The sequence below is a fragment of the Aspergillus sclerotioniger genome (assembly GCF_003184525.1).
Source record: "Aspergillus sclerotioniger CBS 115572 chromosome Unknown BO94scaffold_4, whole genome shotgun sequence".
Classification (NCBI taxonomy): Eukaryota; Fungi; Ascomycota; class Eurotiomycetes; order Eurotiales; family Aspergillaceae; genus Aspergillus; species Aspergillus sclerotioniger.
This window is the reverse complement of record NW_020290994.1, coordinates 279,619-299,759: the sequence shown is the minus strand read 5'-3', so window position 1 is coordinate 299,759 and position 20,141 is coordinate 279,619. Positions and strand designations below refer to the sequence as shown.

The window sequence follows — 20,141 nt, the reverse complement described above, 5'->3', positions numbered from 1 at the left end:
CACAACCCGTACAAGAATATTCTCTCCAACTTGCAGTTAGGGTCTCTGATAACAGTGTATATTGTATCCTATATATATATTCAATATTTATCATCCCATCCGGGTATCTCATGATCTAAACCTCTATCAGATAACCAAACGCCAACATCAAATCCCATATCTACAATCAATCCAACTGGAATAAAATCACTCCTCCTCTTCCCCCCCCTCCTTCTTCGACTTAATCCCATTTCTCTTCCTCCACGCCCGCACCCCCCGATCCACCTCCTCCCTTGTCATCCCATCCTTCACCAAACAGAATGTCACCCCCAACTCCGTCTCGACATTCCGATTCCTCGCCTCATCGTCGAAGAACAACATCTCCTCATACGACACCCCACTCGCCTGCTGAATGCGCGAGAAATGCTGTGTCTTGTTCGCCGGGAAGATCTGCACGTAGTCGAAGTAATCCAATGCGCGCACCGACTTGGTCTTCGCGGCCGGGTTGTCGGAGAACGTGGGGATGATGTGTAGGGCTTTGAGCATATCGCGGGCGAGATCGGGGGTGTGCGTGCGGGAGGCCAGGGCCAGTGGGATATTCTTACTCTTGCAGGCGTAGATGATGGATGAGACGGCGGGGTAGAAGGCGAAGGATTCGTTCCAGCTGTGGTTGGTGAATTAGTGGTGTGGATGAGAGAGAGAAAGAGGGGATGGGGAAGGGGGAAGTACCGATCAGTGCAGCGGGAATTGTTATCGCGAGGCTTGATGGGGCGCTGACGTGCGTGTCGACCCAGAATGGCCATAGCGTGTAGTCGAGATCAAAGGCGATGAGTTTCGGGAGGGGCAGGCCGTCGGTGAAGGTGGCGGGGGAGATGAAGGCGTCCTCCAATGGTTGGGTGTTGGTTCTTTTGGTGCGCATCATGGCTGGGGATTTGTGTGGCTGGGATTCCAGGGTCGAGGAGGGATGAATGAATGAATGTCTGGGCTGGAGAAGCTGAAGGCGATGGAATGAGGGGGTCACGTGCGGGGAAGCGATGAAGGACTAGATACTGCAAGGCCTGAGGAGAAAGGTGAAAGGTTTCACTCGCAGAACTTCATTGGCTATTCCCCGTCATTAGTATTAAGTAGTATTCACATACATGGATCCGCAACTCATTTTTGCCTGACCACACGAACATCCCTCAACTTCCTCCACTCCCTTCCAGCTTCCCTTCCGTGTTCTGTTCGAGTATCTGCGTTATTATTATTACCCCCTTATTCTTATCTCCTCATTACCTCCTCCTTCCTAGTTCATCTTGATGTCCACCGCTGATCGGTGAGACTAAATCTGTTTCTCCCACGGCTGTACTTCTTCAACGGGTTGTGCTCTCACCACGGGGTGTATTCGAAGCATTTCAAGGTGTCGAGGAGCTTCCAGATCTGCTGGTGCTCCTCTGCCCCCTGAAACTTCAACTCGTTGGCCAAGGCCTGCCAGCTAGCACCATATTCTATGATGCGTTCCTGCTGATCGTGATCCAAGATCCCGTCGGCGCCAACGGCCTCAGCTATCACTCGCCGCAACAAGTCAAAGGGAAGATCGCGTGGCAACTTTCGGGCGGCGCGGAGAGCCAGAGAACTCTGATGCGGGGTCTGCTCCCCAGAAGGAGGATTCTTCGCTTCGTCCTGGCTGGCCGCTCCCTCTGAGACGAATGGTTCATGGGCCTCCTGCAGCGTGGGGAAGTCGAAATTGAAAGCCTGCGCACTTGGATGGAACGGACCGGTGGCTCGCTCAACCTCGGCCAGGGCTGCGGCTGCCATGTGCGTCGCCATGCGTGCAACGGGTTGCGGCACGTTGCCAGTGGTCGGTAGCATGCGACGCACAGGATATGGCTGCACGTTCTCGATGTGAGAGAAGGTGGGTGTCTCCGATGAGCTATCATCCTGCTCCCACCATCCAAAACCGGATGGGGCTCGCGAGGTTTCCTGCTCATAGGCCTCGTCTTCTATCCACTCCTCGTTTGCGCCTTCGCTATCGTTATCTCCTTCATCATCCCTCTCGTTCTTCCCCTTGTCGTCTTGGGCCTCGGACACCTCCTTCGGATGTTCCTGGCCATCGAGCAGAATCACCCTAGAAACAAGCATCATCTTCAACGCAGTGCCCCAAATAGTGCTGCCATGCACCCCGTCTTCCTTGAGTGCCTGGAGGCGGACACGCTTGCTTTTACGACTGTACTCTCCCTTCAAATCGTTCTGAAGCTTGTTTTGTGCAGTCTTCTCTGCATCATCCTCGTCATTCACATCTTCTTCTTCGGAATCGGAGTCAGACTTCATGTCGCGAAGGGCTTCAGAAACCTCGAGCAATCGCTGCGTGTGAGCATCAAGGGTATCATTAGGGCGCCAAATTATGCTCTTGCACAGGGCCTCGCTGCCAGGTAGTCCTTTCGGTTTACCCGAAGGGAGATATTTGAGGAGTTGCTCTCGAGTTCGTTGAACATTGAGCATGCTCATGAGGTGGAGGGCGCCGGTACTTGACAATCCAATGTCCGACAAGACAAGGTATGGAATGGAGCGAAGACCGCGCGTGCATGCGTGCTTCTTGATACCTGTCGGGTCAACATGAGTGTGGCCTAGGTAGAGTCTTCTGTTAGTTTCGTTCTCACTATAGGGCGACACGACTCACTGCTCTGCCGGGCACCTTTTCCCTTGTGGGGGGATTTCTTCTTGAGGTGTTTGGGCTCGTTTTCCTTGCCAGATTTAGCCACTGTCTCAACAGGGGAACATTCATCGGCTAGTTCAGAGCCAAGAAGAGCATCCGCGTCATCTTCCAAGAAGTCAAGGCCACTTTTCAGATAGACCCGAGCAAAGTGCTCAAGGCCCAGTCTTCCAAGAGGGTTACCTCCCAGATCAAGCTTCTTGAGCACGAAGCAGTTTTCAAACGCCTTTAGGAATGAAACCCACTGCTCAATGTCTTCCGCAGTCTCGATCTGGATCTTGTTCTGGGAAAGGTCTAATTCACGGAGGTCACCGGCACTAAGAGCAACTACCTCGGCCAACTGAGACAGTGATTCGAGCGTGAGCTGGTTTCCTTGCAAATGGAGCTCAGTAACCCTGGTGCGTCCCAAGGGGTGCTCGTCATCTTTAAACTTGATGCATTTGATCAAGACACCAATAAACTCATCGAAACCTTTGTCTGTCAACTCTTTCTCGTTGACGTTGATCTCCACAAATGGAGAGTCCGATTTGTTCGATTTGGTGGTTAATCGCTTGTTCTACAGCAGTCGTTAGCTGATCCACCAACATATGTCCATTTTCTGCAACTTCCTGAGAGTGTCACCTACCAGGTCTTTGGCGACGGTCTCTCCCACCGAAACGCCGCTCTTCCTTCGCTACATGCAGCCAGCCATCAGTTTCCATCCTCTGGCACTCTCAGTGGTCGATATGAGTGGACAGTCTTACCGAAGTATACTTGAGTTGCTTCACCATTATCGGGAGGGGCCTCAATGGCGCTCAGTGTGTGATCTGTCTGGTCGAACCAAGTCAGTGTGGTTGCCTTCGACCTTTTATCACATAGCAGAGGTAAGACAGTAACAGGACGAGATACAGAAGGACCTTTCGTGCTAAGCTGTGCTCTCAGGTAAAAATGAGCTCACAACACAGAACAGCCATACGGGCGCGACGCGTTGTGAAGCACGCCTTTAACGAGAAAAGAAGAAATCATCACAAGAAACAACATCCACTCACTTACCAGATTGTCTAGATGCTCCACTCAAGCTATGATAGGACGTGAGGGCGAGAAAATAAGTGTGTCTATCCTGATGGAAGGGATGCGGATGTGAAAGGAAGAAGATCCGTCACGGAGAGAACTAGATCAGTAAGAAGCCACAATGTGTCAACCAACCAAACAACCCTATATCGAGGCATATGGCAAATACTAGCTTGCACTACTTACTATCAGCTTGTTCAGTGTGCCACAAGACAACTTAAGCATCGATATTAATCATGAAAGAGCAGGATAGTTGGGGAAGAGAGGAAAAGTTTAAGAGAGACGAAATGGTGAAGTACGGACTCTAACTGTAGCTCAGGGTGTTCCAGGCATCACGCGATTCCTTTTCTGTTCATAGGAGTATTCACTTCACCCTACAACTGTAGCCAACCATGAACCAGAGCACTGAATCGTCCCTACGTCATTATTCCTCGCTAAGTAGTGCAACTAGCGGTTTGTTAGATTCACAATGTCATTTCTCAATTTTGTATGGGCAATATCCGGTTCTCCATTAACCACAAACCACTGTTGATGGCGGCTGTGCATACATACATGGATGAACGTAAAGAAGAAAAACATGGAAAGAGATACCCCGCACGCATATTCCCGACCCCACAAGATTTCATTCTCCTCCGCTTAAAATAAATTGATGATGTCTTTGAACTCATCTAGTAGATCACGGTCGATATCTTCCCAGCCTTCTGGGATGGTTGATGTTTCATGGACGGGCTCCGAAGGCACTGAACCACTAGTTACTATGTCATTGTTACTTTGGCTTTTATCTGTGCCGGTGGTAGCTTTGTCTGTTTTACACTTTTTAGACATGCTGTCACTGTTTGTTGTTGGGGGAAGATTCCGCTTCTTTCCATGGGAGATGTCAAAGGTGGGGAGATTATCGACTTGGCTATCTGGATTCTCAGGGTTGGTCTTTGGAATAGCCGTATGAACGCTTTGTGATGCATGAGTCGTTTCATCTTGACTAACCTTTTCTATGATGACGCGGGATTGTCCAGCGGGGCTAGAGTCTGGGGGTGGTGACCCGGGGTCAAGCCAGATTTCATCGTCGATCCAGTCATCATTTAGGTCTAGCTCACCTTCGTTTGTCGGGGGTTCAAGGTCCTTCTTTGTTGGTGTTGCGGAGTAATCAAACAACAAGGCCGATGGTGAAGGAAAATCACTGAAACTGTCGTCTCCGTACTCGCTCGAAGAGTCTTCCTTGCTGGTGCGGGCTGGAGCACTGGGGTTAATCCTGGCTTTGTCACTGTTATCGGTCTTTGACTTGTGCGAGGGCTTGGGTGTCGGGCCAGACAGTATTGCATGGTTTGCGCAGACCTCGGTACTAGAAATGCTGGCTACGTGAGTATTCTTCTTGACTATTGTCGCTGGTAACGTCATCTGATTGAGTCCTTTTGTCTCGTCTGAAAGTCGCTTCTTGCTTGCTTTTGGTGGCTTTTCGAGTCCATCGCGGCAACATAAATGCTTACACCTGCTGTCACTTAGTTGTTTTCTTTTAAAATTGCGCAATGACATTACGTTGTCTTATCTTTGCATCGATGGTTGCACGCCCACCTGCCATTTTCGAGTCGAGTGGGCTCCTCAGCCTCGGCCGCTTTGCCAGCTTTCTCTGGATATTTGCTTTCGTTTTTTGACTTATTGCGTGCTTTATTGCCTGAAGATTCTGGCAGCTTGTTGGTACAAGACCAGTTCTCGGCTTCGTCTGCGGATACCTCGAATCATTCCTTCAATTCCGCGAAGAACGCTCGACTTACCCTTTTCCAAGAACTCGTCGAACAATAAATCATCGCTGTCCCATGTGTTAATATTCAGATTACTGGTATATTTGGTTTGAGACGTGTCGTTGCTGCGTCGGCGTGAAATATTGGGTTGAGGTCTTGTCGATACAGAATCGGGATGTGAATCCAGCTGTGCTGGAAACAAGGATGCAGGAATATCAGGCTTCAGCTGCGCAGATCTAGTAGTTCCAGCTAGGACTGTCAGTAGTCAATTTAGCTGTGCCCATGGTAGCAACATACCTATATCGTCACACATGGCATAGCACGTCACAAATTGGCCAGCACTCTTCAAATCCGCGGCCAACAGTATCTCTTGACCATTAGACATCTTACTCGCACTATCTCGGATTAGCTTGGAGAATCCTATTTAGTATATCAGTATTACCTTATACGCCGAAAATCGAGCAGACGGCCGTCCGAAGTTTCTGCCAAGAAGCAGATGTATACCGGGCGTCTCTGGAAGTAGGTCGGACTCTTTGGGTTCATGAAGGCAACTTCGGCCTTCATCTGGATCTTCACTGCATTGCCAGGTTTGGAGTCCTACTAATGTCTCAGTGATAGGTCAAAAGGGCTTTGGTTCTATACCTTTCCAGTCATCTTGATGGACACTCGAAGCTTGGGAAAATCGACAAGTCGGTCTAACAACTTCCTGCCGAATGGGGGATTTCTACTCAAGGTCATATCAATCTGATGGGGCTCGCAAAGCTCCAGCGCTTCAATACTGGTGATTCCAGCTGATGCTAGCTTTCGAACGGCAACAACTCCGATCTGCTCGATTTGCTTCATCTGCAGTGGCGAGTCATCCCAGACCTTGGCACCGAAGCTCCGTGCAAGCTCCAAAGCATTCCGCAATGTGATCGAATCTTCAAGGCCTACCTGACAGTCTATGACGCAGCGGATGAGTCTGTTAATATGAGAGAAGACGAAGGTCTTATCTTGCTGGAAAGCAAATTTATGCTTCTGAAACAATTCCCCGTCGGGTAAATCCACCGCACCCAGCTCAGACTGGATCAGCAGCGAGATCTTGTGGGCTGGGAGCGCTATATCCACATTGACTGGGAACCGGATTGCGCTGGCACGGTTGATCTCCTTGTAAAGAGACTTCTCACCTGCCTTGAGGCGTATCTCACGGAACTCATCTGCCCTTGAAATAACCGACAGCTGCGTGCATCATTAGCTTCCATCTATGACCAACTATTGCTCACTCACAACTTGGGATATGCTTGAGTGGGGTTTGAGTGTAAGCAATGTTCTCATTGTCTCAAACCGCACATAGTACCGAGCCATGGCATCGCCAGAATTGGTGGATCTGAGGCCATCGGTGGAGACCAGCCCACATTCCTGTAGAAGCTTGATATCTTTCTCGCATACTTGTCGCAGCATTTCATCTTCATCACCCCTGTCAGCGTCCTCTTTAAGATGATAGTGAGTTGGGTTTCTTCTCATTCTCACGAACAGAAACGTGCCAGCGAGCCATCGTATAGCAGAATCGATGTTTGTGACATTACCAAGCCCAATCTCAGCATTCAAGTGATCAACAAGGTTCAGATGCAAGCAGCTTTCTAGACTCTGGGAGCCAGACACAAGCTTCTCATAGTGGTTTTCGCGTTCTTTCCTTGTCATGATCACAGCCGTAGCGCTGTCATCGAATTGCGGTCTGCCTGCACGGCCAAGCATTTGCATAATATCCAGGTCTGAATATTCTTTGCAGCCGCCCTCTTGCCATCCGGCTGTGCCTTTTATAATTACCAGATGACATGGCAGATTTACTCCAACTGCAAGAGTAGACGTGCAGCATATTATGCTAATTAGCCCCTGTAGGAATCCTGTCTCGACTGAACGACGGTCACCCGGATCAAGACCGGCATGGTGGAAAGCTACCCCGGCACCGATTGTGCCTTTATCTCACCAGTTCAGCTGCCATCCAAATGGAATGAAAGGAGAGGCCCTACTTTTCAGGTCCATGTTTTGCACCTCCATAGGCCTACCTGGTCCTTTCCACAGCCTCGCAGGAGGATTAGACATTGACCACAAGCGAGCCAGCTCCTTAGCAGTAGCAACAGCCGAATTCCTCGTACAGCAAAATATCATTATAGGCTTCTTGGAGGAATGAGATGCTATGAGGTCTGGAAGCCTGCATGAAGAGCATCAATATGGAAGCAGACTTCATATGGGACAGACATACTTTGAGCCACACATTTTGTCGAATGCAAAGTCATTGGCGTGCGATTGGTAGCCGTACACAAACTTTTGTAACTTCACTGGGCGAAAGTCCTCTCCAAAATGTTCCCGATGTGCGGGCACATGCTGATTTGTTGAGTCCCTGCCTAGCCAAGTTGAGATATCTTCAGAGTTTGGGACAGTAGCACTGAGAGCAACGAAGCGGACATTTGATCCATTGGTTTTCATGCGAGATACGACAGCCTCCAGAGTTGCACCACGAGCCTCCTTGAGAATATGGACTTCGTCAATGAGGGAGAGTTTGACCAGCTGCATTAAGCGTGCATGATCCTTCCATTTACGAGTCATACTGTCCCACTTCTCCGGCGTAGTAATGATTATTTGACTGTTCTGAACCCTCCTCAACTGGGCGGGATCTGTATCCCCAGTTAATTCTGCACACTGCAGCCCTAAAGTGTGAAACTTCGTATTCCAGTCTCTGAACCTCTCTGAGCAAAGAGACTTGGTTGGCGCCTGGTATACCACCTTGAATCGTTCATCTTTTAGGCAATTGAGCAATCGACAGATTGCCAGTTCCATTATAACTGTTTTCCCACTACCCGTGGGGGCCGAGAGGACAATGTTGCTATCGGTTTTGTAAACCGGGTGGAAGCATTTGGACTGCACGGCATTGAAGACAGGAAATGGGAACATTGGACGGTATTTATCTGGAAGCTCATGCACAGATACAAGGACAATGCCTCGAATGGAAACCGGAATTTGTTTGAAGGGACTTTTCGGCCGTCCGTGGGAAGCAGTCGGCAATATTTCAGTAGAGTGGGGACAAGATTTTCCATAGTCGTAGGATGTATGAGGAACATCCCTGGCTTCCAAATTATGCTGGCGAGATTGTACATTCATCCTCTCGGCCCGCAATCTAACCAATGGACTAGATGGCGATCTTACACCCGTGTCCGAAGAGCTAGATCCCAAGCTTTGATGTGGGGTGACATGTGGACCAGCTGCTGTTTCAAACTATTGTTAGCTCAGATTTGTGAAACAACCTCCCATGAAAGTCTACCAAGCATGTGCACTGACCATGAAAGAAACGAGAGACTTGATTATAGTTCGTTGCTTGAGACGGTCTAGACGGCAATGAGCCACGGTCTGTGACCAGACCGGCCGCCTGGAGACTCCGTGTTTGTTCATCCGATTGGGCCAGTAGTTCAAGGTCTAAAGTTTGGATGTCAGCTTGACTCCATAGATGTGGCTGTGGGGTAATTGATCGGCATACCGAACGCATCCAGCTCCAAGCTATCGTCACGAGGAAGCATCTGTGGCTCAGACACATAGCTCCTATGTACTTCTCTAGGTGGCCTATGGAGGAAAGGCTCCTGTGCACCTTCCACTAGTCTTTGATCAATGATGGTGGTCGGATTTGACCGACTAGGAGTCGGGAGTTGAGCGACGGCCCTGCGCTTATAGGGAACATTCTGGCGGTTTACGGGATATGGATGATAGGTTTTGTTCCTCATGACTGTCGAAGGATTGATTATTGGAATGACTCTTGATACGAGACTTTGTAGTATCGCTTACCATGGACAAGCTGAAAAAGTGAGCTGAAGAAGTACAGGAAAGGAAGTGGACAATAGTCATCCGTTACGCACCGAAAGCATGTGGGGCTCCTTACAACCAGCAACTCGCAGCAGCAGTGAACATTACAACAAGGTAATGCACCTCGACTGTTTCTCAAGGGCTTTCAAAACTCTTCGCAGTTCGATTTTGAGTATATTGAATTGGAGTCGAGCCATGAGCTGTAGGACTGTGATTGTAGAAGAATCGACAGCGAAAAGAAAAGAATAATAAAGTACACGAAATTGAGACATATACGACGAAAACGAGAGTGGCTCATCGCTTCTATCCATCCTTATTTACTTCCTAGCAAACATGATACAGCAACGCGAAGGGTTATATTCACGCGACAAATGCGAAAAGACATCCGCATAAAGCAGCTCAGTGGTCTCGTAAGTGCTTATCAAAGTAACCCCCGCTAGGGGTGCGGCCAACGCGTACATGACCCGGGGACGTAGGCCTCGACGTAGAGAGCCCAGCATCAGACAAAAATGGCGTGCCAGGAAGCTTTATGGAGATCTCATTAGGGGACGGAGACGCTGGTGAAGCTTCACCACTCTTGCTTTCTTTCTCGTACCGATCTACGCGGATCGGAGGAGGACGGAGTACCTGGCGTTTGGCCTGGGCGGATATAGAACTTGAATCTTCGCTAAGACAGGTAGCCACAAGAACTGCGAATGACCCAAGGAGGAACTGTTCAAGCATAATTAGTATCATCAACGCGGAGAGGAATTTCTCATTCACATACATTGGCAGTGAGTTCGAAGTTGAAGAGCCAAACGCTGGCCAACGTGGTGAGAACAATACTAGTGGCCATGGCCACATTCTTAGAATCTCGGTTTGCATAACCAATGCAAAAGGATATTGCTATGCCGCCAATGGCCTGGACAAGGATAGTAGACCAAACGATCCAGTTATAGCCCTCAAAGAAGCCACTGGCAGCGACCTTCTCGCCGTCCAAAAACACAACGCCAATGAAAAGCGCGGGAAATATCGAATATACTGCCAACTGCACGTTGCGGATCCAAAGTGATGTCGATTTTGCGCTGTCCAGGAGCACTTTCTCAAAATACACGCTTGCAAGGCCGGAGGCGAGACAGGCGCCAACCGTGGCCAGGAGGCCGACTGCAGCATTCAACCGAGGGTTGGCGGTCATCATGTCCTCCTCAATTCCCTCGTAAGTTGCGGAACGCTTATGTAGATTGTCACGTCCTAGCTTTGCAGCTTTCCACTCTTCCAGAGATCGTGGGAAAGCAAGACGTGCGGTCTCATCATGGAAAGACATGTCATCAGGGTTGCCCGTGGGCATCTGCACCAAGGCAACGCCGGCCACAAGTAGGACCAGTAGTCCCAACTTACGCAGGGGAATGGATCTCTTAAGCAACACCAGACTGGACATGGCCACGACGACCAGCTTCAGCTGGTATGATGCCTGAAAGGTCGCTGGCTGCAGGTTCGAGAGTGCGATATACTGCAACGAATTGGCGAGTGTATAAAGGCAAGCAGGAATCGCAAGTTTCCAGCTATCACCAGATAATATGGCGGTTGTGAGGGAAAAGAAAAGAGACGTCGCAGGTACGGAAGGAGGAGCTGTCTTCGAGACTTCGTATAGCGCCATGGTCAGGGAGATGGCGAGCTTAGCAACCTCGTTGAAGAAAACGGTGGTGGACGTGAGGTATCGTTTGCCGCCAGCTGGCGTCATCACTCTAGAGTAATGCAGTAACTATGCACAGACAAGATAGAAACAATCAGCTGAAGTTATGAGCGGAGTAGACGGGGCGGCTAACCAAGACAAATGCTGTGGACTGCGCGGTCAACTATATCCAAAAGCGCCGCGTTAGCGATGATCATAGGATCTCTTGCCAGGCAAGTAACAAAGAGTACGCAGTGACAAGTATGCGCAGGGCAGTGGGTAGCCTACCAGTGCCCAAGAGAGGCTTTTCCAGGCAAATCCCAGTCCCGAGGACTGGCGCTGTACGGATTCCCCCATACTGACAATGGTTGTCTTCCCTGTAGCTAGACCTTTGTTGTTCTGGTGAAAGTAGGCACAGCTTGGTATTTGAAAAGCGGCCAAACTTGCGGGGGTTGGCTGGACAGAAACTCCGCACTCGATTGCCGAGGATGTTGCATATATTTGTAGGTCGGGCGCGTGATGGTGGTGGTGGGTGGTGGAGGGGGAGTTGTCTTCGCGCTTGACTTGAGAGGCTTGCCAGCAAACTAGGCCCGCACGAAGAAGACCGACCGGGTCGCGATGGAAGCCAACGATCGGAGAGCTCAAGAAAGACCTCAATGGAGGACAGGACGCTAGGCGCAGCTGGGGAACCAGGCGAAGGCAGAGGGCGAGTGGGCTAAAATATGAGATCCGGGGTATTCTTGAGACGCTTGTCTGGGCGGTGTGGATCACCGATCACGGGGGCAGGTGGCGGTCTACTGGTCTTGTCAATGGTCCAGTCCCTTTGACGGGTCCCCCCAGCCATTCTTCATTGTGCTCAACATTCGCTTCAGCTTCCCCCTGAGGAACCCCCTCTGACGTCAGGTTAAGACATACATGTCTGGATCAACCTCAGCAGCACGCAGATCCAGGTGACGGAATTATCTGCCCATGTACCCACAACCCGGTGAGAGCTGCAGATTACGCTTCTGTCCGCTCATCGTGAACGTGCCATGATACTATTTGGTAAGCCCTGATCGGCCGACCCGACCTTGCAGGCAGTCCATATCACCGTGATATCAATAATAGTAAACATGCATGATCTGCAGTGATCTTATCATGTTACAGGGCGTGATCTTCTGACGGGAATCAAAGCCGACAGACGACGGCAAGGAGGGCCAGACCCGGCTGTGCAGCTCGGACAAAGGTTTCTTGGCACCCATCGGTACCGTGGGCCTGGCCCCAATTCCCAGTTGCCTCTATACTACGCGCGGCCAGTGACGCTTGTGTGAGAGCATATCCCAAGTGCCTCCCTCACTGGCGAGACCATCTCCTGGTCCTATCGGCTCGGACCGAAGGTCCTTCGTTCATGAACTTGACGACCTGTGATCACGAACCAAGGCTGCCAGCCGGTGGCCCCGCGTCAAGAAATTCTAGCTATAGAATACTCGGCTTGGGTTTGATTATTTGAACAGTATCTGGTAGCAGCGCCCTCCATTGAGTCTAGACCATCTATTTACAAAATATTTCTCTGCTGCTAACAATGCTTATGTGATATCAAAAAATAGGTGCCATGTGGCCGCGTCTCGCTTGATATACATAAGATAGTACAAATGGAGAAAGTATAGAAAAGAGAAACAAAGAGTGTATGACAAGTCACGGGTATGAGATCGGATGAGTGAGTGTGTAGATGCTGGTAGGTAAAATCCAAGACATTTCGTTTAAGTCAGAACAGATAAAGAGTGTATCATGGCTGCAAGCAAAGTGCAAAAGGTAGCACCAGGTTCAGTGTACAGCCGTCATAGTTCCATTGTCGTTATTCCACCTCAAAGTCCACATGGGAAGATCGTCACTTTGCTTCGTCTCATCCGATTCTTCTAGGACAATTGCCTCGCTGCTATCTGTACGCCGCCGGGAATGCCGCCTCTTATCCTGAGGTACTGCGGGAATAGGTCGACGAGGAGGCGGTTTTTGTGATGGTATGGGCGAGAAGCGGTGTATAGGAAGTGTTGGGGTCAATGGAGAGGCTGCGCTGGTCGACGGAGATGAAAGACCCTCGGAAAACGCTAGGCTAGTCCGGGGAGAAGGAAATGAGTTGATGGTTTTTTGCTCCTCGTCTGAAAAGGTGCTTTGGCAGACGGAGCCTTCTCTATCACTGCGAGTTGCACTAACCTGGACGGATTTTGAAGGTAATGCAGGGCTGAGACGCAAGAAGGACATGTCCGAGCCGTAAAATGAGTCCCTTGACGGTACCGACAGCATGGATCCTTGGTCAGGCTCCAGGTTACCGAACCGGGACTCCTGGAAAAGACTGGGTGTGATTTTTCCTTTCCGCTGTCTCATTGCTTCAAGGAGATTTTCCTCTTGTCTTGTCACCGCGATGACTCGGCTTCTTCTGTTAATCTCCTTCTGGGAGATGGAGGGGCTCTTCCTGAGCTGGCCCCGTCTCTGGTTGAAACCTAGGTCCCCGTGGAAGTATTCCGGCTCGGAGATTGTAGGTATCCCGCTTGACCGACGAGACTGGCTGCTGGTCACATATGACGACCTCCCTGCCGAGGATTGGGAAGTATCTCGTCGGACAGACTGATGCCTCTGAGTAGGACGCGATCCACGGCTGCTGATGGACGGATCAATGCTTCGTATAGTGCCTTTGGTAGCTTGTGCCGCAGCAGCTGTACATATTTCGGGTTCAAATTCGCCGTAAGTTGTTACGCTGTCTCTTGTATCTCGGCCTCGGCCCGGTCGGTCGCTTGTGGGTTCTTCTTCTTCGTCTTCATCCTCCGAAGAGGAAAGACACAGTACACTAGAATTGTTGAGGTCCGCAGTCTTCAAAGTAGTTCTGCTGCTTTTTTTGGGCATTGAACTCTTCTCTAGTGGAACACTCGCATGCAGGTTGGATCTTCTAAAATCCGGGGAGTTGGAGACACGGTGAGAGCTTTGGCGCAAACGAGCCTCTGGGGACAGGGATGTCTCCTTACTCCATTCACCGGCGGAACCTTTTGAGGAAGCTTTCCACGAGTTATCCGAAATATGAGAGTCGCCGGTTCTTCGTTTCTCTTGACCTTGGGACCGGGAATGTGAGCGGCTAGAACGGCCCTTCCCATGGCTTTGGGAGTCCTGCTGCAGCTTTTGCAGGGCTAGATCCATCTCACTGGCCCGCACTGTCCTCTCTAATGACGGATCAAGCCAATTCGAATTCTTCGTCTCGTAGGATGCAGGTGCTCCGTGGGCCTGGTCACCATAGGGTTGACGAGTCGAGTCTTTCGGCTGAGGCGGCGTTATGGTGAGTCTATTCCCAGCTGCATGGCTCTCGGGGTTGATTGCTTTGGTGGCGGGATGCTCGGAGATTATGGAGACAGGGGAGGGAGATTCCACCATGCGCTGCGGCGACAAAAGTGGTTCGGCGGTTGCCCGAGGCTTAGGAAACAGTAGGGAGAGGTCGATCCTAGGTGGGCGCATTTTTCGCTTCGATTCTTTCATGGACCCTTTCGGTTGTCGAAGGCTGAAGCCGGACTCGGCGCTTTGCCGTGACTCTGGTTTGTTCTCTGCAGTCGAACCAAAGTCGGATGTCGCAACCCCAATACCAGAATTTGTGTTGGCTGAAGAATCCCGCGAGGTAAAGTAGGAAAATAAAGCAGAGGCAGAACCTGACTGATGGACTTTCTTCACTGGTGCTGGAATAGGCTGTTCAAGAGCATCTTCTGGTCGATAATCGTGGCCTAGCAGGGGCGACGATGCCCGAACACGAAGGTGGTGTGATGGGAGGGTGTTTTCTTGAACGGCAGTTGGAAAGGGCACAAAACCGCCGCTCTTTTGCGGCTTAATCTCCGGTGCTCTCATGAAGCTTGGTCGTCTTGAACGTTTTTTGTCCTCCCGCTTGTGGTGATTCTCATGGACGGAGACATCAGCTGTCCCCAGGATTTTGTAGGCCTTTGCCGTGCTCTCGTTTATCGAATCCCCCGGGCTTCCGGCTGGCGAACGCACTCCGCCTGTGGAGGTATGCATCGTGGATGTGATTATTGAAATAACAATGAACTGCCGGGGTATTATTAGTATGGGAGTTCGGGCAGCAATCCCGATAGCTTCTCCTCCAGAATTCGAGCTATGACCAAATAACTAGATAGCAGAGGTTCTTTGTGTCGGTGGAGAGACTGGAGTTTTTCGACGCGACGACAATTGATCGTGACGTCTCTTGGTTGGAAGGTTCAGGAGGTCTCAAGTAAAGCCCAAGGTGTTTTTCCCCACACAAGTCGGTGTGTACCTCAAGGCTGTATGTTTACCGTTTCGGTCACCAAAAGACCCTCGTTTCCGGCCGCCACCAGACACGGTACTTTGAAGAGGCGGTCAAAAGAATGAATATTTGCAGAGATTGACGTCTTTCGAAAGAGCGAGAATAAATTCAAACAGGGACTTCTGAGGCAGTTCAGGTGAGCCACGGAAAGAATAAATAGATAAATGAATAAATGAGATAAAATAGGGTAATGAGGGACAATGCAGGTCAAATGGAACGAGCGAAATGTGACCAGGGAGGGTCACTGAGGAGCTTTTGAATGATGTAAATTTGCGAGGAAATAAACGGGGCCAAACGAGAACCGGCCGTGCGAGCCGAAAGGTTTATTAGACGCTATATATAATTCACATTACATGTGAGCAATTGAAGATTGAGGGGGGGGAGGAAATTCAGAACCGTGGAGGGTCGCGGCTTAAGGGGGAAGCCCAAGGCGCCAAAAACAGTCTAAACTCAGCATGGGCCAGCTCAGAATTGAAGAGATCCGCGAAAAGTGGCATGGAGGGTCCATTTGCCAATGCTTGGAACCAGAAAATTGACGGGGAACAAAGCCATTCTCGTGGATCCAGCAAATACCCAGTTGTCATAGATTGGGGCGAGAACCGGCAGAATGGTCCATCAGGAGAGGTACTAAGACGGGCGAGCCGGCGAGTCGACGACAAGCCTACGTTAGCCCAAAGAGTTAAGATTCGTGTCAGCAGACATAGCACGCCGGTAGTGGCACCTTAGCACACTACAATAGCAGTAAGAATCGACAGGCACACAACCATGGGTCCATAGATCGCAGAGCGGCTCCTGAGAGCTTCTGAGTGGCCCATCCGGTGGAGAGGTTCGCCGGTGGGTTCTCTGGCTGGCGCTGGCCCGAGGCGACCGATGCCCGTTCGAGTCAAGCCAGGATTTTAATTATTATGTCTGTGTCTTGAAGTTGTTTATTTCCTGCCCTCCTGGACTCCTAGTTCCAGGATCAGACCATTCTTGCCTGGTGGTGGAAAGTAGTCAGTGCCTGCTGCTCGGATGGTACTCCGTAGATAGAATTCACTCCGGACTCAGTGAAAACAGTATACACAGTTGGTCCAACGAAAATGCGTCGGTCAGCAAGGATCCATTGATGACAAGCCCGATTACCGCTGTCATGGGTCTGATCCTGGTTCGTCCCCCTTGCGCCGACTCTCGTTTCTAAAGTTCGACCGTCCTTCCGTCCCGTCTTCTTCGGATTCCAGGGGATATTCTAGTCTTCTAGAGGCCAATAGTCACTGCATCATTTCTGCAGCCTGAGGTGGTCTTGACCTCTTTCCGGCTTAGATGCGCCCGGAACACGTGCGGTGCTGGGATGATTGGCCGATGGCAACAGCCACTCCGTCACCACTCTACTGTGTACGGAGTACCTATCCTTCTCCTTCTCAAAAGAAAAGATTCCATTGCCACCATCTTTTCTCCGCTATTCCGTCAATTCCAGTCGCCTACACGTCGTGTGCTCTGACGTCGCGCCGGAGATTGGGCCGACGCGTGCACTCCGTCAGTACCAGCCAGTCGCCTCAAATTAAGGGGCTGCAGCCGCTCGGCCTTCTCCACGGGTTCTGGCACTCGATCGATGGGTGAACTGTGAAGAACTACTACTCCGTACTTACCTACCCTCGCCGCTCACCCCCGGCCGTCCCTTGATCTCTTCCAATAGGAGCTGCAGTTGCTGCTGATCTTCATCCCGCTCTCCAATGTTATACTCGAGCGCCAGAGCAGTGGGGTCCTCAAGTGCCGATTCAATAGTCTTCGAGCCCTCGATCCAGGCTGGTGCAGAGGTCTCCCATGAGATCGTCTCGCCATACTGTAAACGGCATACCCTGGGGTTTGTTTGTTTCTACGATCTTGGCCCCGTTGACGCTCGTGACAATCCGCTAATGGTCGTGAGGCAAATAGTCGTGCATAGGGCATCTAGTCTCCGCTACGCAAGTTCAACTTTCCAGGTACAATCTCAAATCTTGGGTGCATGTGCCCCTCGATCGTCCTCAATAATCGACAAAGCCATTGTAAGGTTTCCATGGGAAGTTGCTGGAATAGTGTCCCGTTGGACGGTTTGTTGATGGTTGAAGTTCAAACCTACCATTCTCCCAGCACGATGTCGATTGACATCAGTGAACACAATGGGCATAGTGAGCTACAACAGTTCTGGTATGAGCAATGATTTACAAAGTACTCCATACCAATGTCGAGATTTCGGATCAGACGCTGTGAAGGCATGACGGACTGACCACGTCGACAACCAGGACCTGGTACCTAACGGACCTAGACTTGGTGTGAAAATATTGCTCAACCTCAACACTGCTCTGCTTAAATGTCTGTCAGGCAGTGGGCACCGACGGAACAGCAACCGGAGTTACTTAGCCGACCTCGTCTGTCATGGTTGTGCCTCTGTAGATCTTCGGCCAAGCCGCATCCGCCCGACCGTCCGGAATCACTGACTCGCACTTCTTGATTACTTTCAGCCCGGAAACCCTTACTGTATGAGTTTAACGAGTAATCCGACCGTCAGTGAAGCCATCCAGAATCACGATACGTATTTTGTCTTCGTTACCTTCTTCTCCCCAATTTTCCGCCTCTGGCCTTCGACCAAGAGCCAGTCCAATTCTGTTCTACTAATGGAACTACTCTTAGATAATGCCGAAGAGATGCTGTAACTCGAGCTTCTTCCTCTGCAGCGAGACTTAATAATGCTAGCAGCATTCATAGATACATCTATATTCTCAACGCCGGTTTCCCCGTATGATGAAGGATTCACAAGTGTTCTTAACCTTCGCAGTAAAAGTTATCTGACGCTGCGATGTTTATGCCAAGCTGCGACTTTGCAACTGCATCCATGCACGATCAGTTGTTGTGCAATACATCCAGAACTCTAGCAATATCCCCAGCCGCTGGGGGATCGGTCTCCCGACAATCGTATGCCATAAAGACCAGGGCTACCCAAGGCACTGAACCCGCATGAACATAATATCAGATCTACTCCAGACTAAAATCTCCGTGCTTTCTAAGGTAATGTTCCTATGCCAGAAACATTGCATGAACTTTGAGTTTTCATTCAATGTGTTGTTCACACCAAACTGTGCTTTGATACTCTAATTGCGGATTGAATGACTCGATAAGCCACCAACTCTGCCTTCAATGCTCTGCTCTGCTGACTTTTCCCCATAATTCGAGCCAGGAAGATCATACCTCCCCGAACTCAGACCACCAGAAAGCTTTTTCATTAACAGACGTCACAACTTAGTCAACTCAGCGTGGAAGTACATTCCTGACCCCAATCTTCAGACTAAGACTAACTCAGTATAGTGGAGATAGTCTCATCATCCAGCCAGCCAGCCACCAAAAAGGGCTAAGAACCACCTCGCCTCAGTTATTCTACTCCCCTTAAAGAACAATCAGCCCATAACTCAGAATGACCACAGACAACATCTCCAAATCTCAAATCATCGCAAGTTAACCTTCATACTCGATCAAATAGTTCACCAATAGCACCACCTCCCCCCAACCAATAGCCATGGAAGATTTAAATCCCGAGTTTGGAACCTTGAATCTTAATCCCCCTATCCTACGGAATTCAGTGGCGATCAAGCAAAACCCCCCGAAGAAAATTTTAAGGGAGAGAAAAAAAGTTGTCCCGAATAGCACACCTTCAGAAAACAGCTAAAGTAACCCTCCTTTCAAGGAGGCCAAGCCTAGGAGCTCCTCCGCCCCCTCGATCTCTCTCACACTTCAGCCCTGAGATCGACCCCCGAGCTGCCTATCATTCCCCGTTTTGGGTACGCCCGTCTACCCGAAAATAGATATTGCGCGCTGACAGGGACGACCCTCAAGGCCTAAACACCTATTTTCGGCTGTTTATCTACCTCCTAGGCTCACTTACTACTTGCTTAGTATCTCACTATCCAGAATCCCTCAGACCACCCACCCACCCACCCACCAACGATCGATCTAATCCCCTTTCGACAATGCTCCGAATATGACATTTCAGCCACCAAAATAAGTGTCTGCAGGGAGTACGGAGGAACCCGTAAATGAAATAGTATCTCTAGCTCTATTTTAACTGCAGCTGTTATATTCTCGGTACATATATACTACCAGACCGTGTACTCAATCATGATAATATAGCATATGTGTGTTGATAAGTGGATAGACTATCCCCTACTCAAAGCGCATTGGTCTCCGCTACGATGCAAATCATGAAAAAAATATAGTATTAATAATTGTCGTGTTTCATAATTGTGGTCTAGTATAACTTTGCTGCTAGTTAGCTAGGTCAGTAGACAAAGTCGAGCCCGTGCATAGACTTCCCCAGGAGAACACACGCACGCACACACACACCAAGACTGTGTAGAAAGATGGATGATGTGCTGGTGGGCCATGGGAGGCGACCGGGTTTATTCGGTAGGTTCGGCAGACGGAGAGGACGGAACTGCCGTCTATGCAACGCCAGGATGTTTCACCATGATTTTAGCCATGAGCTTAACTGCCAGGGTCCATGGTGCGAACAGGGACCTCCTTGTGTCATCGACTTATAAGGATATAGGTAGTAGGTAGGTGGATTTTTTTCAGGGAGGAGGGGGAGGAGGTTGTTATGGGCTAATAGTGAGTGGTAGTGGTCGCTTGTCAGACAGGGTTTGTTTCAACGCACTGAATTTCTGGATATCTATATTTGTGGGGAGCTCTGGATCAAAGTTGACAGCACCGGTCAGGGATGACTAGCTGACACAGCTTCCTGGATGTGAAACACTGCTCATATTTGGTACATTGGAGCATGTACCTCTTTTGTTCTCTCGGTGAGTGGTATGGAGGATGTAGGTGCAACGGAAGGTAATGAAGGTTGGTGATGCATGGGGTGTACCAGCAAAGGTATCAGATGGCTGT

At 50.0% G+C, this 20,141-nt stretch overlaps 5 protein-coding genes across 5 annotated transcripts; all 5 read right to left on the bottom strand.

Moving 5' to 3' along the window:
• Positions 1 to 73: 73 nt before the first annotated feature.
• Positions 74 to 993, bottom strand: BO94DRAFT_531447 (Mg-dependent acid phosphatase). Its single transcript, XM_025610898.1, has 2 exons — positions 758 to 993; positions 74 to 585 (listed from the first exon to the last, which is right to left on the bottom strand). Exons 1-2 carry the CDS (start codon positions 896 to 898, stop codon positions 187 to 189), a joined length of 540 nt encoding a protein of 179 aa, XP_025471231.1. The 5' UTR covers positions 899 to 993; the 3' UTR covers positions 74 to 186.
• A 363-nt stretch (positions 994 to 1,356) lies between these two features.
• On the bottom strand, positions 1,357 to 3,188 carry BO94DRAFT_446026 (uncharacterized protein; the record flags this gene model as incomplete). Its single annotated transcript, XM_025607521.1, has 4 exons — positions 1,357 to 1,746; positions 1,855 to 1,891; positions 1,970 to 2,585; positions 2,639 to 3,188. Coding segments are annotated over 4 exons (1,593 nt in total), but the record flags the coding sequence as incomplete, so codon positions are not given.
• Positions 3,189 to 4,300: 1,112 nt separating this feature from the next.
• Positions 4,301 to 9,221, bottom strand: BO94DRAFT_484519 (putative DEAD/DEAH box DNA helicase (Mer3)). Its single transcript, XM_025608958.1, has 11 exons — positions 8,969 to 9,221; positions 8,773 to 8,925; positions 7,700 to 8,696; positions 7,467 to 7,648; positions 6,724 to 7,412; positions 6,100 to 6,675; positions 5,900 to 6,054; positions 5,755 to 5,852; positions 5,491 to 5,706; positions 5,255 to 5,438; positions 4,301 to 5,210 (listed from the first exon to the last, which is right to left on the bottom strand). The coding sequence occupies exons 1-11, from the start codon at positions 9,207 to 9,209 to the stop codon at positions 4,358 to 4,360; spliced, it is 4,344 nt and encodes a 1,447-aa protein (XP_025471229.1). The 5' UTR covers positions 9,210 to 9,221; the 3' UTR covers positions 4,301 to 4,357.
• A 104-nt stretch (positions 9,222 to 9,325) lies between these two features.
• Positions 9,326 to 11,640, bottom strand: BO94DRAFT_484518 (putative UDP-galactose transporter). The gene is made up of 4 exons (XM_025608957.1): positions 11,228 to 11,640; positions 11,094 to 11,123; positions 10,055 to 11,029; positions 9,326 to 9,999 (listed from the first exon to the last, which is right to left on the bottom strand). The coding sequence occupies exons 1-4, from the start codon at positions 11,294 to 11,296 to the stop codon at positions 9,688 to 9,690; spliced, it is 1,386 nt and encodes a 461-aa protein (XP_025471228.1). The 5' UTR covers positions 11,297 to 11,640; the 3' UTR covers positions 9,326 to 9,687.
• Positions 11,641 to 12,742: 1,102 nt separating this feature from the next.
• On the bottom strand, positions 12,743 to 14,962 carry BO94DRAFT_581859 (uncharacterized protein; the record flags this gene model as incomplete). The annotated part of the gene is made up of 1 exon (XM_025615436.1): positions 12,743 to 14,962. The coding sequence occupies one exon, from the start codon at positions 14,960 to 14,962 to the stop codon at positions 12,743 to 12,745; it is 2,220 nt and encodes a 739-aa protein (XP_025471227.1).
• Positions 14,963 to 20,141: the final 5,179 nt, after the last annotated feature.